This window comes from Lutjanus erythropterus, chromosome 10 (assembly GCF_056507025.1).
Source record: "Lutjanus erythropterus isolate fLutEry1 chromosome 10, fLutEry1.hap2, whole genome shotgun sequence".
NCBI classification, from domain to species: Eukaryota; Metazoa; Chordata; class Actinopteri; order Lutjaniformes; family Lutjanidae; genus Lutjanus; species Lutjanus erythropterus.
This window is the reverse complement of record NC_139326.1, coordinates 27,910,304-27,929,993: the sequence shown is the minus strand read 5'-3', so window position 1 is coordinate 27,929,993 and position 19,690 is coordinate 27,910,304. Positions and strand designations below refer to the sequence as shown.

The following is a 19,690-nucleotide window of genomic DNA, read 5'->3' as shown; positions in this document are numbered from 1 at the left end:
GGTGTTACTAGTAGAATGACGAGCTAACGACGGTTCTCTGTAGCGTGCTGCTAATATTAGCATTAGCAGCTCTGCTCGCGCGCAAAGACTGTTTTGTTCCAATACACAGCAATTGGGTCACTGACGTACAACTTTTCTTTAACAGATTACAGTTCTTACAATCAGACCAGCACTCAACAAGGGTAAGAATCTTTAATTAACCTATATGGAAATTATTAAATATCAGACATGATTCAGGTAAATTCCATTGGTTAAGAGTATAATATGTAAGTGATTAAGGGAGACATTCTCAGACTCAAACTTGGATTCTTTTTTTCAGGTATGCCTCTTATGCTGCCCAGCCCTCACAAAGTTATGGACAGTCTGCACAGGTGAGATTTAACACAGCAGATTAGCTGTCCCAACTGATGTGGATTCCTTTGTGCAGGGCTAAGGATTTAAGATCGTCATAGTTGTCACGTGAACTTCACAGATGATTAAAATACGTTTTCAATACTGTTCAGTGTAATCCAAACATAACTGGTAGTCAAGACGTTCCCAGTTTTTTCCCTCAGCCATGGACTCTTAACAAGTTAAAATAGACATATACATGTCTGTATCTTGGAAATATGTTTTACCGTTTTAAATTTTGTGATGGAAGTCAAGAAAAAAGTATAAGAAAGATACAAGACATGTAATAAAATATTTTAACTATGTCAACACAGAATACCCATATAGAAAGAGCCAGGTTCCACCATGCATGTGATGTACGCTTGATTGGCCTGAGGGCGATTTGTATTTAGTATGAATAGTTATAGATTGTTTCATTAAAACATAATGTATGAACTATTTTGGATGTAAACAATAAAACATTTGCACAATAAAGCCTTCGGTAAAATAGATTATGTTGTAATTTGACTAAAAAATCTTCAGACTCCCTGACAGAGTATCACAGATCCCTATTTGAGAACCATTGTGTTTGCTCACTAGAGTAAGTCCTGTGACAATGGTCAAATTAAGACCGTTCATTGTTGTGGGTAAAATGATCAATGTCTTCAGCATAAGGCAAATTACTCAAGACTCGGTCTTTCAATGAGTCGATTGATGTTTGGTATATCTAGCAGCTTAAGTTTATTTGTTCTTTTTTGATTGGTTGTTTTCTAGCAGCAGAGCTATGGGCAACAGAATTATGGATCATATGCCCAGCCTGCTGCTTCTGATGGCAGTTACACCCAGACAACACCTGCTGCAGGAGGCTACCCCCAGCAGCAACAGCAGTATGGGTCCTCATATGGCCAGCCAGCATCAGGTCAGTGCAGTAATTAAAATGGTACATTTGACTAATTTTGATGTGATTCTGCTTGGAACTAAATGTGAAGTTGGGCATAAAGTGGTGTTTTGTTTTGTTTTTTAATTACCATAATGTATGACTGTCACACTATCAACACTTCAAATATTAAGAGAACGTTAAATTCATCAACACAAATTCATGGAATTAATTAATGCAATTTGTAGAATCAAGGGCATACACACCCAGATTTGTGGTTCACATTTGATTTATTAACCCATATAATCAAGTTTATACAGTAGAAACATTGGAAGTAATTGAACATGAGTCACATGATGTCATGTTCATTGGGCTTTTGAAATTTGACACAGATTATTTAAGGTTGAGTGCCCAGATCACTTTTGAAATGTGTGTATTGCAACATGTTAGTTAATTGTACATTGCATGGAGGTAATAATGCCTGCATATGCAAACCTGATCTGTTCACCAATACTAAGATGTGTTTTCTGCAGCTGGCTATCCTGCTGCTCAGTCTACCACTCATAGCTACTCCCAGTCAGCCCAGGGTTATGGAGCCAGTGGTTATGACAGCACTCCTGCTGCTGCTGCTCCAGCTGCCTCCCAGTCCTACGGCTCTCAGCCAGGGTATACTGCCCAGTCTGCCTACCCTGGATATGGCCAACAGGCTGCTCCCACAGCACCACAGAGGTATGTACCCCTTGACTAGGAACCGAACAACAAGCCCAAAGCACCAGAACATATTTACGTTTTTACTTAATGCTCATCTCTGTCTTGCAGTTACAATGCCAACAGCCAGCCAGCTAGTTACAACCAGAATAACTACTCCCAGCCAGCAGCATATGGCCAGCAGCAGCCTGGCTACCAGGCTCAGCAAGCAAGCTATGGCCAGCAGCAAGGCTATCAGCAGCAGACCCCGCAGCAGCAACAGGCTCCTCCTGCTTACCCTCCTCAGGCTGCTGGTTCTTATGGGCAGCCTCCATCCAACCAGTACAACCAGCAAGGTGGACCACCGAGTTACAGTCAGTCCAACCATTACAGTAAGCTTTGCTTTTCACTGAAGCCTATTTGCTATTTTTCAATCTACATTGATGTGGTTCATCTTTGTATCACTGCAAGCGTACTTTGATGGTATGCTCTGATACATTTGTGCTCCTCTTTTGTAGATAATTACAGACAGGATGGCCAGGGTGGAGGTTCTGGATACTCTGGTTCTGATTCTTCAAGGTACGGAGGGGAGAGCAGGGGCCCTGGCAGGGACGGCTTTGATCGAGGTGGAATGATGCACCGCGGGCGTGGAGGCATGGGCCGTGGCATGGGGTAAGTGTCTTTCCTTAGCATGTAACCTCATATATTTTGACTTTACAGGTGCTGTGGCCACTTGGGGCAGGGCTGAAACTGAAGTTCCCATTGGAAATAGCTGAAATAATCAAAAGAAATATACTATCAATTTATGCAACTTTATTGTCTGGTAGAGAACCTTCTCTGGAAGGCCATGATTCAGATGGATCTCTGATCATGCCTAAGGAAGGTGTTCATACTAACATTGGCAGTATTTGCTGCTATTCTCATCCATTTTCTCTCAGCCCTGCCTCTCATTTGGCCAAAGGTAAGAAAAGGTATGTCCCTTTTTGTAATCCAAGTTTATTGGAGTCCTGTGCATAAATATTTAGGTTGAACAGTTTATACCCTAGAACGTCATTTGATTATGAACCAATATCAAAGTTAAACAGAGACTTTGCATATTTCAGGATTGGTCAGGGAGTGTGATAGACACACAGCCAGAATATCGTATCTACATTTTTTTCAAAACCACAGTAATGGGTTTCCCTAAGGAAGGTTCAAACACTGCCTCACTATCTCAGCAGCACCCATTTAAATCAGTTTCATCACTTCGATGCATCTTTTCCAGTAGGGTGTCACACTTACAGTTGCTACAAGAAAAATACCATTAGATGTGACATAAATCATACACTTTTTTTATCATTGTCATGCTGTATCCTTAACTAAAATGTAGTGTGTCCTGTAAGACCTCAAAACATAAGATTAATATTTTAAGTAATTTATAAATAGACTGGCTTCATGCCTTGCATTTCAAAGATACATGTTAACTTACACATGTTCAGTATTGGGGTTAATATATTCCTCTTGTTAAGGTTTTTCCCCTTTATAATTAATACATTCACTTTTTCAGTTTGGTTGGTTTAAAGCATGTGTCCATATTTGATTGGCTTGTAGAAGTTGTATCAAAATGGGGAAATGGTGCCACAGACATTCAGATATGTTGATGGTATTGCAAGACCTCAGTAATAATTTGCATCAACTACAGAGAGACAAAGAAAATAAGGAAATATTTTCTCAAGTGTCTCTATCAACTTTCTGCTTCTAGCCCAAACATTTGTCCTAAAAGAGGATGAGACTTTCTCACTTTTACTAAAAGCTCTTGAATCTCTTAAATGGGTATTTGTGGTCAACGTTTGAATGTCCACCAAAGTTTAAAATTCATCAGTGAAAACTGTGAACGTACATTAAGGTCACAACAGCAACAATCAAAACATTGAGAGCAAATTTTTTTTTACAAGTCACTCTTTATTTTCAAACACAACCGCTGCTTTTATTTGTCAGCCATGTATTTTCTGGTGTCACACCTCCTGGTCAATGGAGGTGAAACAGCTCCAGTGATGTTACAAGACATGGGAAAACTTTTTTTTTTTTTTTTTAAAGACTGTGTACACAGACATGCTATATTTGTTCACTGTAGCAGTATTTTCAGGTCTAGGGAATGTCTTGGTGCAGGTACATTCAGATTTTGATGTAGTGTGATCAAGCCAATTTTCAGCTTGGCTATAAACACTGGCATTCAGCTGTACTGTAGTTTTTTGTTTTTTTTTTAATTGCATGTCTTATGTGGAATTGGAACTCAGTTGAGCTGATCCATGACACATTTACGCTTGTACTGTCATTTAAATGGCAGCCAAATTTGCTCTTGATGCAGATTGGGTATTTGAGCAGTTTGCTCCTGGTTAGTTTGCATTGTCTATGATACTCTGTAGCTGGAAGTGGGTTGACCCAACCTCAAATCAGATGAACTTAACATTCAGCTGCCCTGAGAAAGATTGAAAAGGTTACCCAGTGAAAGGCTAAGGGTATTAAGGTGAACGGAGGTTTTACTGTACATCCACTTGGTTTAGATTGGTTATCACTGCTCTAAAACTAAAATCTGCAAACATGAAAAGCCTAACTCAGCATATTTGGTTTCTTGAATGCTACACAGGCACTCCTCTATAAATCTTGATGACCTGAAAGGTTTCCATTTTTTAGGATTTGGTTTTTGGGAAGCACTTTTTCCCCAAATCTTGAATGATCAGTTTTGGGTCAGAAATGGCACACAGGAATCATCAGCTGTTATTTTCAGGTGGTCTTTTTTTAAAAGGTATCTGTTTTTAAATTTTTTTGTTGTGTTTTTTTTAGACAGTTTCATATTTTCTGGTTCACATTTAAACCTTTTTAAGATATTAGGCTCCTGCATGACTTTTTTTGGTGAAACAAATGCAATTTTATACAATAGGACTAATCAAGAAACACTATAGTCTTGTCAAAGCAGTAAAAATAAGAATGCACAAAAACAAATTACATAATTAGGAAAATAACATATATAAGTATATATAAATCTAAATGTAACACATTTTTATAGTTACATTTTCATTCTAGGGTAATTTTAGCTTTGCACAGGTATATTTGTCTGTTCTTGGGGGAGGTGGGGGGAGGGGTTGCACATTGTCATTTTGAAATGTTTAAAATTGTTTTTGTGGTTTGGAATACAAATGTTTGATCACATTCTTTTGACCATTTTTTAACATGCTTTGTCACATTTATACCGTACAGGTAACAGTGAGAGCCATTTAAAACCATCTTTTCTCTAAAAAGTATCTGTACTCAGTACAGAGCCGCCAGCTTAAGCAGCAGGAGGGAGCTTAAACAAAGATTCGGGGTCTGCCTTTTTTCAAGAACTGAGGATGGTGTTTTTATAAGCATGATGGGTATATTAATTGACCAAGTCTCTGTTTTTAAGTTAACGTAACCCTGGTAAACACTGTAAAATTTTATTTTTGGTGTTGATTTGTCTTGAACAATGTATAATTGTATTTTTTATTTTAATTACCTGGTGAATGTGATCACCTGCTCATTTTGTGAAATTTCAGATGCATTGTCTGTTTTTACACTTGTACACATCTGATTCACCTGTAACTTTTGTTAGAACTGTTGTTATCGGGGGTATTGGGTTATTTCTGGGTTAACAAAAAAAACTGTGTAGGCCATCAATGCATCTGAAATCTTTCTACCTGTGTACAAATGTTTGGGTTTTGTCACATTTTCAAAGGCAGTGAAAATATGTTAGTCATAAATATTTTTGCTCAAATGTAACCACTACAAACTGTCACTAAAGTTGTACTCGGCTAGCTAAAGAAAAGTACATAGCTAATACTCTTATCCCCTGGATTAGATTGTGTATATATAATTTGGGGAGATTTAGTTGTTGTTCGGTTAGTTGGAATGTTTTGATTACTCCCTCAATCAAGCCACTTTGCTCGAGCCATGGAAGTGGCTGTAAAAGGGAAATCGCCTTCATATCTCCATTTATTCCCCCATAGCAGCGCTGGAGACAGAGGTGGCTTCAGTAAGCCTGGTGGTAAGTTAACGAGTATTACACTGGTTAGTCCTTTCAAAGCCTTAAACTTTTTGACCAAATATGCCTCGAGTATTGATGTGTCTTACATTGGTGTATGAAAAAACAAAATTTACATGAACGCATCTGAAAATATTGGGGAATATTTTTCAATGCCTGAGACCATTTTTCTGGGGTACTTGGTATAATTCAGTCTCTGTTTATGGTTTGACGATGAGTATTTCAAAGGTTAATGGCAAATTTCCACACAACTGTCTGATATTGCTTTAACAAATCTCTTGAATTCCTGGGTCAATTTTTTTGAGGATTTCATACTGGTCTTAGAGGCTTTTGCACAATTACTTGCCAAAGGGTCTGAGGTGTTCTATTTTCAATTCAAAATATCACTTGTGGGAATTGCGGTGTACCATAAGGTGCCATTTTCAACTTCCCCATATGGCCGACAGTGTTTATAAGGGAGTGTCTGGATTATCTTTTGTAGTGCTCCTCAGGTGTTGTACACTGAACTTGAGTTGCATAAACTGACTTTTCTCAATCTGTTTCTCTCCCCCTGGACTGATGGACTACAGGACCAATGGGTGGCGACGAGCGTGATATGGGTAAGTAGAGTCACACTAGACTCTGTATTCCATTGACTTTGGTACACTGAATACTTTTCTTGAAGTGCTATGTGAAAAAACTTTTTACTAGTTGTTTACAGTTTTTATCAATCTGTTTTTTAGGACGCCCTGAAGAGCAGGATGACTCTGAGAACAGCACGATTTATATCACAGGGTTGACTGAGAAGGCTAACCTGGAGGAGATGGCTGAATTCTTTAAGCATGTTGGCATAATCAGGGTAAGAATAGCCATTTACTTCAGATGTTGGTGTAAGCAAAACTAATGTAGATACTCAACAAAATTCATTCTCCTTATGTGTCTAGATGAACCGCAGGCTTGGCCAGCCTGCCATCAACATCTACACAGATAAGGACACAGGAAAGCCAAAGGGTGATGCCACCCTGTCATACGAGGAGCCAGTGTGCGCCAAAGCAGCTGTGGAGTATTTTGATGGTATGTTTTATTGACTGATCAATAGGGTTTGAGAAAGTACATAAATCTAAAAGCACGTGTTAATTCGCCCAACTAATACAACTTAAATGGTTACATTTTTATCTTTCTTTGTTAATTTTAGGCAAGGAGTTCCAAGGCCGAAGGCTTAAGGTATCCATGGCACGTCGTAAGCCCATGATGGGTGGAATGAGAGGTGGCATGCCCATGCGAGATAACATGATGGGCCGCGGAGGTAAATATCCTCATTATGAATTGGTGTTAAACTGTTTAAGGACATACTCGTGCTGCTGTTCTCCTGTTTCACATCACAAACTAGAAAAATATTTAAACCCTGCAGCACATTCAAGCTGCCCTGCAGTGGAAAATTGGTAGTGAACTGTAGTCTAATGTCTGGAGATGGCTGGAAATATAAAAATAATAGTGAAAATACAGTCATGATTTAAAAGTGCTGTAATGTCCTTGTCTTATCAGGTATGATTGGCCGTGGAGGAGACCGTGGTGGCTTCGGCCCACGAGGTGGTCCACGTGGTATGGGCAGAGGTGGACCCACAGGAGGAAACATGCAGCAGAGAGCTGGAGACTGGGAGTGTCCTAACCCGTATGTATTATTTCCTACTGCAGTATCATCTTGACTTTTTTTTTGTTTTGTTTTTGTATCATAGATTAATTTTTAATTTGTTTAATCGTCTGTGCTCTCAGGGGCTGTGGCAACCAGAACTTTGCCTGGAGGATGGAGTGCAACCAGTGCAAAGCCCCCAAACCAGAAGGATTAGGCGGTGGCCCTCCTTTCCCCCCTGGCGGTGACAGAGGTGGCAGAGGTGGAATGGGAATGCGTGGAGGCAGAGGTATGGACCGTGGTGGACCGGCAGGAGCTGGAGGCCCTGGTGGCCCTGGAGGTTTCCGTGGAGGCTGGGGAGGCGACCGTGGCGGATTCAGAGGGCGTGGTGGAATGGACAGGGGAGGTTTCCGAGGGGCTGGGCGTGGAGGACCACCCATGGACAGAATGGGTGGCAGAGGTGGAAGAGGAATGGGCCCACCAGGTGGCAAGATGGATATGAGGTAGTATTAAGATGTTTTATTGCCCTTTTCATATAATAATTTCATGACTATTGTTAAAAAAAAAAATGTTTAAGCCATTGAAAAAAGTAAGTGAATGTTCTCTTGTTCTTCTTTTAGGGACCATCGCCAGGAGCGCAGAGATCGACCCTACTGAAGAACTTCTTGACCGTTCCTCTTGTGGAATTTCATTTTTAAAATGAGAATTTTAATTTATGATTCCATATTTCAGTGGTTATAAAAACTGCTTTGAACATCTTGTGCAGTTTAATTCAACTCCTGTTTCCATTTTTTTATTTTTTAGTTTACCCGTGTCTATGCTACATCCTGTATTGTGCAAATTATTTTTGTTGTTGCTTTTTTTAAGATATGCAGATTAGGTTTGACTTTGTATTGTAAAGCGTTTTGCATTTGTTAAAGTAATTGCTTCCCCTTTCCCATAACTGACACTTGTATGATGACAAATTTGGGAAATAAAATTTTACTGATTTGATGTGTGTGAGTTGTGGCTTTGCAATTTTACATGAAGTTAAACACTGATATGTTAATGCAGTCTCTCAGTACTTCATACTGTAGTGTACGGAAAGCGGTCATCTCCTGGTCACGTGACTTGGTCAGCTGGATAGTTGTTCTGCCACAGATAATGTTTTAGCTCTGCTAAAGCCATATTCCTCTGATCTGATAGTTTTTAAGTGTTAAGTGTCATCTGGAAGCAGTGTAGGAGAAATCAGTTTCTAAATAAAAGAATAAAAGTGCACAGACAAGCTATAATTTTTAGACTTAGAGTCAAGCTCTTTTTAAGCTTATTTTCTTGGCCTTAGATGGAGCACATCTGCAGGTATGAACTGCTGCTCTTATTTTTCTTGCCGATAGGTGGCGCAGGTTGGCCTGAAACTGGCAGCGTTTGGTTTCTTGTATCAGTGACACACTGTTTTATCACACAGAAGCATGAAGGATGCAGGACTGCAAGACTTCTTATGAGTGACTTAATTTGATTAAACCACTCAAATGAAAGTTGGTCTCAAAACGTAGTAAGTTATGCTCTGCCTTCCATGACGTACTGTTTCCATTCACAGCAATACAAGTCAGCTGTCAGAATCACAGACAAAATAGGCAATAAGCTTCAAGTCTGAACCGGAGAAAAGTACCTGTCTTGTTTAGATGTTACAAATACCGTGAACATTTTTGTCTTCAGAATTCCCCATTTTAAGTGAAATCATTGAGCATTGTTCCCTATAAGGCAATCAAGTTTTATTAAATTAAGTGCTGTTATTAATCACAGATGTCAATCCTTGGCACATTTTATTTAACATCTGGCCAACATATGGCTGTTGGGGCCATTCTACACCTCTTTGATGTTTCTTTTTCATATACTGATTGGGTTAACACTGGATAATCCTGCATGTAGGAATCTGTCAAAATCATTTGATGAGACGGTGTTACATCTTTTGCACTGTTTTCTATTTAGCAGTTACAGTTTTTCCACAAGTTGCTTCAGATAAGCAGTTCAGCCTCCACATTACAGTGGCAAAAATACAGCTGTTAAACACATCTGCATATCTCTTTATGATGTAAAGTTTATTGAATTTGATATCGTGTTGTTACGTTACCAATCATAGTCCTTGCAAGATGAGTGCTTAAACATCTGTAAATTTCTGTGCATGTCTGAAAACTGCAGCTGGCTTTCTTTCAGAGCACCCACGTCTAAGATCTCAAAGTGTTTTAGAGTAGAGCACAAAATCTTTAACATCTCCTTATGTGCTGTTTCTATCTTCACTCAAACAGTTCACAGCTTTTGTATGTTAGAAGTGATCTGACCTCACAATCATGTTACTGAAGCAGATACGGTAATCAAGTTTACAGTTTTCAACTTGAGGCCCTCTACATGTAAGTTATCCCTCAGGGAAACCCTCTCACAGCTGACGTCTTAAAGTGCTCCTCATTTACTGCGTGCAGTTGTTCATGTGGATTAATACAGTGCTGAATTCTCTCCCTCTCGCCCTCCGTCCCCCTTTTTACCGACAGAAAAGCTGATTCATCCAGGCCCAGAAAATGATCTCATCAACCCCCACCTTCTCCCTCCTCTCTGTCTCTCTTTTTCTCTCTATCTCTCTTCCGCCCCCTCCCTTCCTTTCTTTCTCTCTCTCAAACAGGCACATCCCTCTTTTTAAATGAAAACAAGCCCTCCTTTCTTGGCCGTGGGCTTAGCTAAGATTCAAACAATCACACTTTAGGGGAGCACATGAGCTGCTCCAGTAGAGGAGAGCGCGTAATTTTTAAAAAGGTTGTTAAAGGGGGAAAATGAGATGGTGGAAAAGACTTTTAAAGGTAGCAGTTTTTGAACACACAATTTCCAGGAATATTTACATGCATGCATTGAAGAGTTAAACTTACAGAATATAAATAAGAGCCCCTGTAAATAGTAGATGTGACATATAAGAAGTTCTGATTATTAATACAAAATATGAATGAACTTATAAAACATGATGTGTTATGATTGATTAAAGGACCAGTGTATAGGATTACTATCATCTCGTGTTTGAGGTTTTTGCAGATACAGCTCACTTCACCTTCTCCTTCCAAGCGTGTAGGAGAAACTATGATGGCCCCAAAAGAGCCAGTGTTGGTTGGTTTGTCTGTTCTGGGGCAACTGTAGAAACTTGGCGGTTCAACACGGCGTGGAAGAGGACCCGCACACTCTGTAGATCCAAACGACTCATTCTAGGGTAACGAAAACACAATAATTCTTTCATCTTCAGGTGCTAACAGACTCATGAAAACAGACTTATGAATACTATCTTTCTTTCATATCATGCCCATATATTCTTCTCTAAATCTAACACACTGGACCTTTTATGTACTCAGCAGTATATAAAATAGCTGAAATTAGTTCCAACTTTATTAGCTGCAGCATGAAAGAGATTACTATATTAAAGCTTCACTAATTACAATCCAGTAATAGAATACATGTGATTATGAAATGGGTCATTCTGCGTAATGATGAGTATATTTTAATGATATTTTTGTACTTAACTAAGATTTTTCATTTTACTTGTGAGGGGGTATATTTACACTGTGGTATCAGTACTTTTACTTAAATAAAAGATCCAAAAAAACAGAAGACATTAAAAAAATGTAGTTGAGTTTGTATTAAACAGCCCCTCCAGATTCATAGCAGTTTCTAATCATGTGCTTCAAATTTTGGTGTTAAGGCTACGCTTTTGTTTACAGTGATCACAGATGGCGTCTAAGCCCCAGGCAAGTCTCCTTGTTGTTTTTCAAAAAAATTTAACACAACATTTAAACCTGCAAATCAGGTTTCTTGCACCAAAGTTTGACCCAATTTTCAAACCTTCTGTATAAAGTACAGTGTGTCTTGTGATTCTGATTCTGGTGTATGATATATTATAGAAGAAGGAGAGAAATCTGACACATTTCTCTGAATTAATATAATACCAAAGTTAAAAAGGTAGAATCAGTAGGATTTGTCTGAGCTGAAAGTTAGTTGATTATTAAGTCTCATTTCCAGGATGTGAAACACTGATGTTTTGGGTTGATTAAGTGTCCAAAACACAGCAAAATAATGAGAACATAAGGAAATAAAGGCAGTGGGCCACCACAGACTTCTAGTGGGTCATAAGTGATGATTGAAAAAGGATTATGTTTATATGTATCTATACAGTTTTTTAGGAAAATATTGCATATTATGCCTATAACTTGCTCTCTAAGGGCCACCAAAAATATTGTCCTCTTGTGTGCTGCACTAACAGCAGCCCTGTTATCTTAAGCAGATGTGACAGATGCACATTTTTCTATCATACTCACACACAGTGGATCATGTGCTCTTGATCTGGTTACTTTGTCTTGACTTGTGTTTACAGCCTGCTTGACTAGACTAGATAACACTGTCCACTGACTTTATATCACTCACTATCTCCCTTTATGATCCCCGACCTCCTGCTGACTCACTGCTAACAGACTCTGTCCTCCCAGGTGTGACTTCTTTGATATTTGCAGCTCCTCCTACAAATGAATAATCACGTCCAATGCAAAACTTACAAAGAGGTTTAGACAAGGCTGTAAAAGCTTAACTAACGCACATCTTTTAGTCATTGATAAGATCATACAGTTGGAAGGGATTTTTTTTTTTTTTCATTAAGCAGAATTTCTGTCTCATGATGCTGAGATGCAAGCTTTATCACTTGTGGCTATTTGGTAAAGAAACCACATAAAGACTTCATTATTGAGAGACTGTATGTCTTCACCCAAAGGAAAAATCATAAAAAAGATGCCTCATTTTCTCACAGTGTGGACAAAACAGCCTTAAGAAAAAATCTTAAGAAAATGAGCTACACATCTATATGCTTGGCATTTGCAGCAAGTACTACACTCATAAATACAACTTTGAAGTATTTGTACTGAGAGAAATACTGCACTGTCCATTTTGTTATGTGTAATTTGCAACTGTAATTAATAGCTACGTTGCAGATTCAGAATTTTCATACTAACACAAAATGAACAAATAAAGTATGATTCATTGTTATAGATGTTATATGTAGCACTAGGCTACATAAGACACTAGGCTACATAAGACAGACTGAGGCAGAGAGTAACAAATTATATTAACTCTAGAACTGTTTTAAGTACATTTTTGAGGTACTTGTACTACACTTGAATGAAATATTGTAGTTTTTACTTCACTACAATTACTTTCTAACTTTTGTTACTAGTTAACAAAGTTAGTTACTAAAATTTAGATTTAAAAAATGATCGAGTCTACAAAATGCAATGCATTGTTATACAGTAAAGTAATGGTTTCTGTACATACTTTCAGAATAAGAGCCTGTATAAATGGGTGAAGCAGTTTCTAATCAAGTCAATGAAATACAATTCATTGTTATGCAGTAAGTTAAACCACTCAAAAGTGTGAATTGCAGTGAGGTATGACATTAAAATACATCTTACATGTTAGTGCATCAATATATTTACAAAGTGATTTATAAAGTGCTTACAACCTATTTAGTAACCTAATTAAAAACATTTATAAATCATTTGTGAGGATAGTCTTATTGTAAAGTGGTGCAGTAAAAGTACTCAGTATGCAGCCAAAATGAGCTCCGTATCATTATTATTGAACCTATTCGATAATGAATAAACAGGTTATAACTGATTTTTCATACATTTATGTGGTCTCACTATTTGGCATGTGTCACGTACTGCTAATGATTAATCTCACTAGCAAATTACTAACATTTATAACTTTCAAAGGGAGCCTTGTTGTATAATATATGACCATTTATTGACTTAGTACTATTTATAATTGGCAAAAGGGAGCCTTATTGTAAAGTAAGATTGGGTTTTCAGTACAATAAAGGAAGATTACCAACCATGCCACACCTGCAATTCTGTCCTGAACAAGACATCAACCAGTTGGTAATCTGATAAGTGAATTTGATATGCAAAGCGACACTTTTTGACTGTTAAGATATGTTGTTGCTGTTGGTGGTTAAGTTCTTGTAACTTATTAACAAATATCTGATGAAGCTGACGGGCATAAATGCTGCTGAAGACAAAGTAACTGAAGTAACAGCATTGAGATTAACGACACAGATGAATGTGGGCTCATTATTTGGTAAGCAACAGGTCACTGTAACCATTTTATCTGTGTTGTAACATCTTATTAATGATTGTCTAATTAATAACCTACTTATAAACCATTTATTAATCAGTCATAAGGGCAGTATTATTTTGAAGTTGTACCCCTTTTACCTGATTATACTTTAATACTTTTAAAGCAAGATTTGGAATACAGGTCTTTTCCTTGTAATGTGGTGGTTTTAAATCATGATATTACTACTTTTACTAAAGTAAAATGTCGTGTTACTTTCTCCACCACTGGCTGTAAAGAGTGTGTGCTGACTTGGTGAACATGGGGTTAAGTTTTCCCCCTCTGCAGCCGGGCGTTGATCCTTCATAATGGGATGTGCCACCGAGTCGCTGCGCTGCTCTAAGCTACAGCAGGTCAACATATTCAGAGAGGCGGGCCTTTCTGCAGGAGGACGAGCTGCGGACTCGGTGCTGCTCAGTGGTCGTGATTTCATCGATGCGGAGCTGAGCTCGCACACAGACGTGATGGTGACACGTGGATTTTTGTGGCTTAGAGGATCCACCGGCCGCCGGGTGGATTAATAACCGCTCGTCGTATGGGTGTGCGTCGGCGTCCCGGACTGCTCCCCTCCACTTCTCGCTCCGGGACCCGGCGATGCGCTCTTTAAAGGAAACGGGCTTCGCAGAGACATCCGGAAAACGCATCCATGCGCCACGGCCACTCCGCATCCCGATATGCCTCTGACAACACAAAGCCTGGTCTCAAGGAGCCCCGATAAGAAACCACGCATGCAAATCGGCATGGGTGCGTCCACACGGTTATTTGGTTATATTACGCGGATGAGGCTTTGGAGCGCAGTTGTGCAATGAGACAATCGGGAATTATCAAGTAGACTTAATTGATACAGAAACCGACAATATGGCTGATCAGAGCAACATCCAGTCCGCCGCCTCCAAGAGTATCCGGCCCTTTAAATCCAGTGAAGAGTACCTGTATGCCATGAAGGAGGATCTGGCTGAATGGCTGAACACCCTCTACGATCTCGATATCACCGCGGACACCTTCATGGACGGGCTGGAGACGGGCTGTGCTCTGTGTCGGCACGCCAACAACGTGAACCGCGCCGCGCAGGACTTCCAGCTGGAATACCCGGAGGCTGCACAGTCCATGAAGGTGCCATCCAAGGATGTTGTCTTCCAGTCACGCAACGTCGTACCAGGCTCGTTCTTGGCACGGGATAACGTGTCCAATTTCATCAGCTGGTGCAGGCAGGAGCTTTGGATCAAGGACGTCCTCATGTTCGAGACCAACGACCTGGTGGAGAGATGCAACGAGAAGAATTTTGTTCTGTGCCTCCTCGAGGTGGCGCGACGCGGGTCCAAGTTTGGCATGTTGGCCCCCATGTTGATCCAGCTGGAGGAGGAGATCGAAGAGGAGATCCGGGACCAGGAGAGCCTGCGGATCGATGACGGGGAGCCGGCTGAGCAGAGCCCGCCCAGCAGGTGCTTCAGTCGGAAGGAGAGTAATAAGAGTGCGGAGGATGATGAGGATGAGCCTGATCCAGAGCCCTTCATCTGGCAGCAGAAGAGAGTTTTATGTGACATGCGAAATTTGGATGAGTTGGTGAGTTGAACAGATAAACACACAAGCCGCTGTATATTAGTGTCCTGATTTAACCACTCGGAATAACCCTATCTGACTCTGTGGAAACCCAAAGTGTGTCATAGTTTCATTATGATTCATGCAAGTCGTCATATACTATTGGTAATGATCTAACAGCTCAATCTGTACACAATTTAGTCATCACTACTCATAACATATGTGTGAAATACAATAGAAATACAGTTTCCCCTCAAGCTTCCCACCCCCTGACCTAGACATAAATATCATCAGGTGTGTTTTGTGCTGAAGCAGCTGATAGAAGACCAATCTCCCACAGTAAAACACAGAAATGTGTCAAAAGTGAAGCACCCTCTCTGAAAATATCATGCCAGTGTTATGAGGAGAGCAGGCGCTTTATAGATTCCCTATGGAGTGGGTGTGTCTATGCATGCATCTGTGCATGACTGCTGGTAAATTCCTGCTCAACTAGAGGGTTGATGCGTGTTTGACACCTAAATTCCTGCTTTCTTCCACAGGGGACCTCTGAAAAGTCACAGGTCACATCAGTGACATTTCTCCTGCGTTCTTGTTAAATGTTGGCTCGGTCTCTACAAGAGATGGCCAGAGATTGAAATATTTTTGTCTGTCTGTGAAGTCGTCCGGGTCATAGTATTCTCTAGGAGGCTGTATGAAGCCAACTAGTTTCGCTTGATGTGCTTGAAGACGTTTCATCTGAAAGGCTTTTTTAGTTCTGACTTACTGTCGTTGACAACCCTGAAGGCGTTAACGACCCCACGAGAGTTCAAATGCCTGGAACTCTCCAGCAGTCAGTTTCAACTGAAGGAACGTTTCAAATGAGAGGTCAAGCATCTTAAAGAACTCAAGCGAAACTGGGTGCCTTTGTACAGCTCCTAGAGAATGTTTTCTTCTGTCATCTTCAGCCTCTTTTATTTAGCTTCAATATAACATCATGCAGGTGAGGGAGATTATTTATCACCTACCATTCATTTTCCAAATAAAAATGTCCCTTTTAGCAGTTTTGTTCTAATAGATTTCCTGTGCTGTGGAATTCAAACCATCAACTCTTGACACTTGTCCTGTTGAACTGGTTGACCTTTGGCGCTGCCTGCTGCACATGAGAGAGGCAAAGATCTTGTCGGGCCAAAGCTAATGAGCAGGCTGACAGGCTTGTGGAACACGTGCTTGGGTTGTGAGTGGGGGAGCAGTCAGTGTTTTCATGTTGATGAAAGGAACAATGTCTGTCTTTGGCACCAAAGATGTGAAGGACAGTAGAGAGAGGTTGGAGGAAGGGAGACAGTGGACACTGTCACCTTCATGCTGCCCAGGCAGCAGAGCAGAGTGGGTCTAGTGTGACCTCCACAGACAGGAATAGGAGAGCGTGTGGAGGAGGATGTGCGCTGTTCGTATAGACTGTCTGAGTTCCTACACTCTCACTCATATGACTGAGGATTATACAAGCAGACAACATTTCGGGAAAAAAAATGTCACAGGCAAGATGCAGAGCAGCATGCCTGTCTTTTCCATTTCTGTCATCCGCACTGACACATTCGTCGTCGGACAGTGACCGACAGACATTTGACTAGTTTTGACTGATTTGGGAAGTGGCATTCCCAGTCATCCTCCACCATCTCTGTCAGGCTGTGAAAGCTGCTTGCATGTAAGTTGCACAGAACGGCACACATCAGCAATATGAAGCTCCTCAAACCAGAAACCGCTGTGGTACCAAGATGAGAGGCCGCAATATGAAAATAGTACAGTAGCATGCATCAAAGGTGCTTTACAGTGGTTCCTAAGTTGTACAACCTCGCTAATGACTTCAGCTGTTTGTGTCCATGTTTCCACTGAATAACCTCTTTATTTCCTGGACTGTTGTATTTTTTTTTCCAGGAAACAATCACAATGAAATCCACATTTTAAAAAAAATAGTTTTATCAATATCTACTCGATCAGTTGCAGTTGCTGCAGGGTATCAGGCTTCTCTGTCCTCCACGACACTAGTCACAAGTTTATCCTGCAGGAGGCTTGTGTGAGTACTTTTATTTGGATTTCTGTCTGATGTAGTGACCTTACAAGAGATTAGTGTCTCCTTATTACTGGAAACCTCATTGCTTGTAGCCATGAGCGTCTGACAGGGAGGGAGAGGAAGAAAGTTAAAGGGCTTAGGTTCATTGGTTCACAGCTGTGACACCAGACTGTGTTTGTTAACGTCAGTCAGGCAGGCAGAGGCAGCTGTCCTGCTTCATCCAAGATGGATGGTCTTTGGTTTGCCTTTTTTTTTTTTTAATCATTATTGTTTTCATTTTTATTTAGCAGTTTTTCTCAGCATTGAGCTACTATTCATGATAACTGAATTTTGAAGCTGCTTTGTCTTTTAATACATAAATTATCAACATAATTCATGAGCTGCCTCCCTATTCATAATCAATAACATTATTGATGAAATGTCATCACTTAATTACCAGGCCATTAACTCTCACAGAGACATGCACAGCTGTCCCAGGTGCAGCAAACTGAAATGTTGCAAAACTTCCATTTACTTTTCATATTTTCCTTACAAACCTGTATTTCGATTCTAAATTTATTTATCTGTATAAAGAGCTGCAAACAATATTCAATTAGTTGTCAACTATTAAATTAATCACCAACTATTTTGATAACCAATTAATAATTTAAGGTAATTTCTCAAGAAAAAAAAATCCAAATTCTCTGATGTCAGCTTCTCCAACATGAATACTGTCTGGTTTCTTTGGTCATCTAGGACAGAAACCTAATTATCTTTGAATTATGGACAAAATATTTGAGGACATCATCTTTGGCTTTGGAAAATGGTGATCAACAATTTTTAACAATTTTCCGACATTTTATGGGCCAAACAACTAATTGATTAATCCAGAAAATGATTGACAGATTAATTGATAATGAAAATAATCATTAGTTGCAGCCTTCTCTGTGTATATGTCTATGTATAGCAAGAAGGGACTCCCTTGTACACAAATTACCTTGTATATCTTGATATCATGAATGTGATTTAGCAGATGTTGGGGAAAAACATCTACCTACAAACATACGTGAAGCCAGGTTGTTGTCATTACATATATGTGCCACCTAAATGCCCTTATCCAGTGAAATCTTAAACAGAACATATGAGCAGTGCAGTGTATGCATGACCACAACTATTTTATACCTGTATTCTAGTATAGAGTATACAGGATTCTATTTGTTTCTTATTCTGAACCACATATCAAGATCAACTTTATATTCTGGTGCACTTTTTTTTTGTTTCATCTACATCTCAATAAGATTTGTACGTTTGACAGCTGTTTATCCTTCTGTACGTTGTGTGGTAGGTGGATGATGAAACTAATCTTCTTGTTGAGTTCAACAAGACAATACAAGTGTAGTGATAATAGGATTACAGTCATTATTCTAATGAGCGTAGTAGCCTGCATACAAACAGTAGGATCATTTTAAGTACAAGTCCCTTTAAAGGTCCAGTGTGTAAGATTTACAGGGATTTATGGTCAGAATATGGCAGAAATGGAATATAATCATAGTTATGTTCCCATTAGTGTATAATCTCCTGAAAATAAGAATCTTTGTGTTTTTGTTCATTTAGAATGAGACATTTATATTTACAGATAGCACAAATCCTCTTCCATGGAGTTTGGCGTGTTACATCGCCATGTTTCTAGAGTAGCCTAGAACGGACAAACCAAACAAGGCCTTTTGTGTTTTGCACACTTGGAAGGGGAGGGCACTAAATCTTACTCATGGTTCTCTGAAGGACATCTGGCTCTTCAATAGTCACAGTGCGAATGTAGCTCTAAATATTGTAAGCTACCCGGGGCTCAACATTAATGGTGGCCTGTGGCCTCAGAAAGTTACATTACAGTTCCACAAACATCCTGATTCCTTCATGCTTTTTATTTCAACATTCTACAAAAGCAGTGGATAGTACTCATTGGTGGCTAGCTACCAATATGTCAGGGCTACTGAAGTATGGGTTTACTAGAACCCAAAAGGGGGACTATGAAACAATGAAATGCAATGAACATTTCATAGTGAACGCAAGCAGAAATTTAAGTGGCTATAATATGACACATCTAAGGATGTAATGTACTGTGGTGTGTTGCCAGTTTCCTCAACTAGCCTAAAAGTCTAAACTCGTTTTTCAATAAATGACTTCAGGAAACAACACATCACAGTTCATTGGAAAGTGAGCACACAAGAGTCACAGTTAAGGTTTTCTGTTTTACATATGTTTACATTTGGGAACCCGGAAATCTACATTGGCCACCACATGTAGGGGCTCAGTGTCCATCCCTGTTATTATTTGTTCTCACTTGGCTTATGTAACAGTAACGTGACTCAATTAACT

General features: G+C 39.7%; 2 protein-coding genes across 2 annotated transcripts in view; both read left to right on the top strand.

Moving 5' to 3' along the window:
* Positions 1–228: 228 nt before the first annotated feature.
* On the top strand, positions 229–8,574 carry ewsr1b (EWS RNA-binding protein 1b). The gene is made up of 14 exons (XM_084729149.1): positions 229–237; positions 342–371; positions 1,144–1,288; positions 1,780–1,975; positions 2,066–2,325; positions 2,452–2,605; positions 5,938–5,975; positions 6,542–6,571; positions 6,695–6,810; positions 6,896–7,025; positions 7,147–7,257; positions 7,497–7,623; positions 7,725–8,084; positions 8,202–8,574. The coding sequence occupies exons 1-14, from the start codon at positions 229–231 to the stop codon at positions 8,236–8,238; spliced, it is 1,743 nt and encodes a 580-aa protein (XP_084585275.1). The 3' UTR covers positions 8,239–8,574.
* Positions 8,575–13,939: 5,365 nt separating this feature from the next.
* gas2l1 (growth arrest-specific 2 like 1) overlaps positions 13,940–19,690 on the top strand; it is a 31,066-nt gene continuing 25,315 nt past the window's right edge. The window contains exon 1 of the mRNA XM_084728896.1: positions 13,940–15,312. Within this exon, the coding sequence (XP_084585022.1) occupies positions 14,608–15,312 (705 nt within the window). The 5' untranslated portion in view covers positions 13,940–14,607. The remainder of the gene's footprint in view (positions 15,313–19,690) is intronic.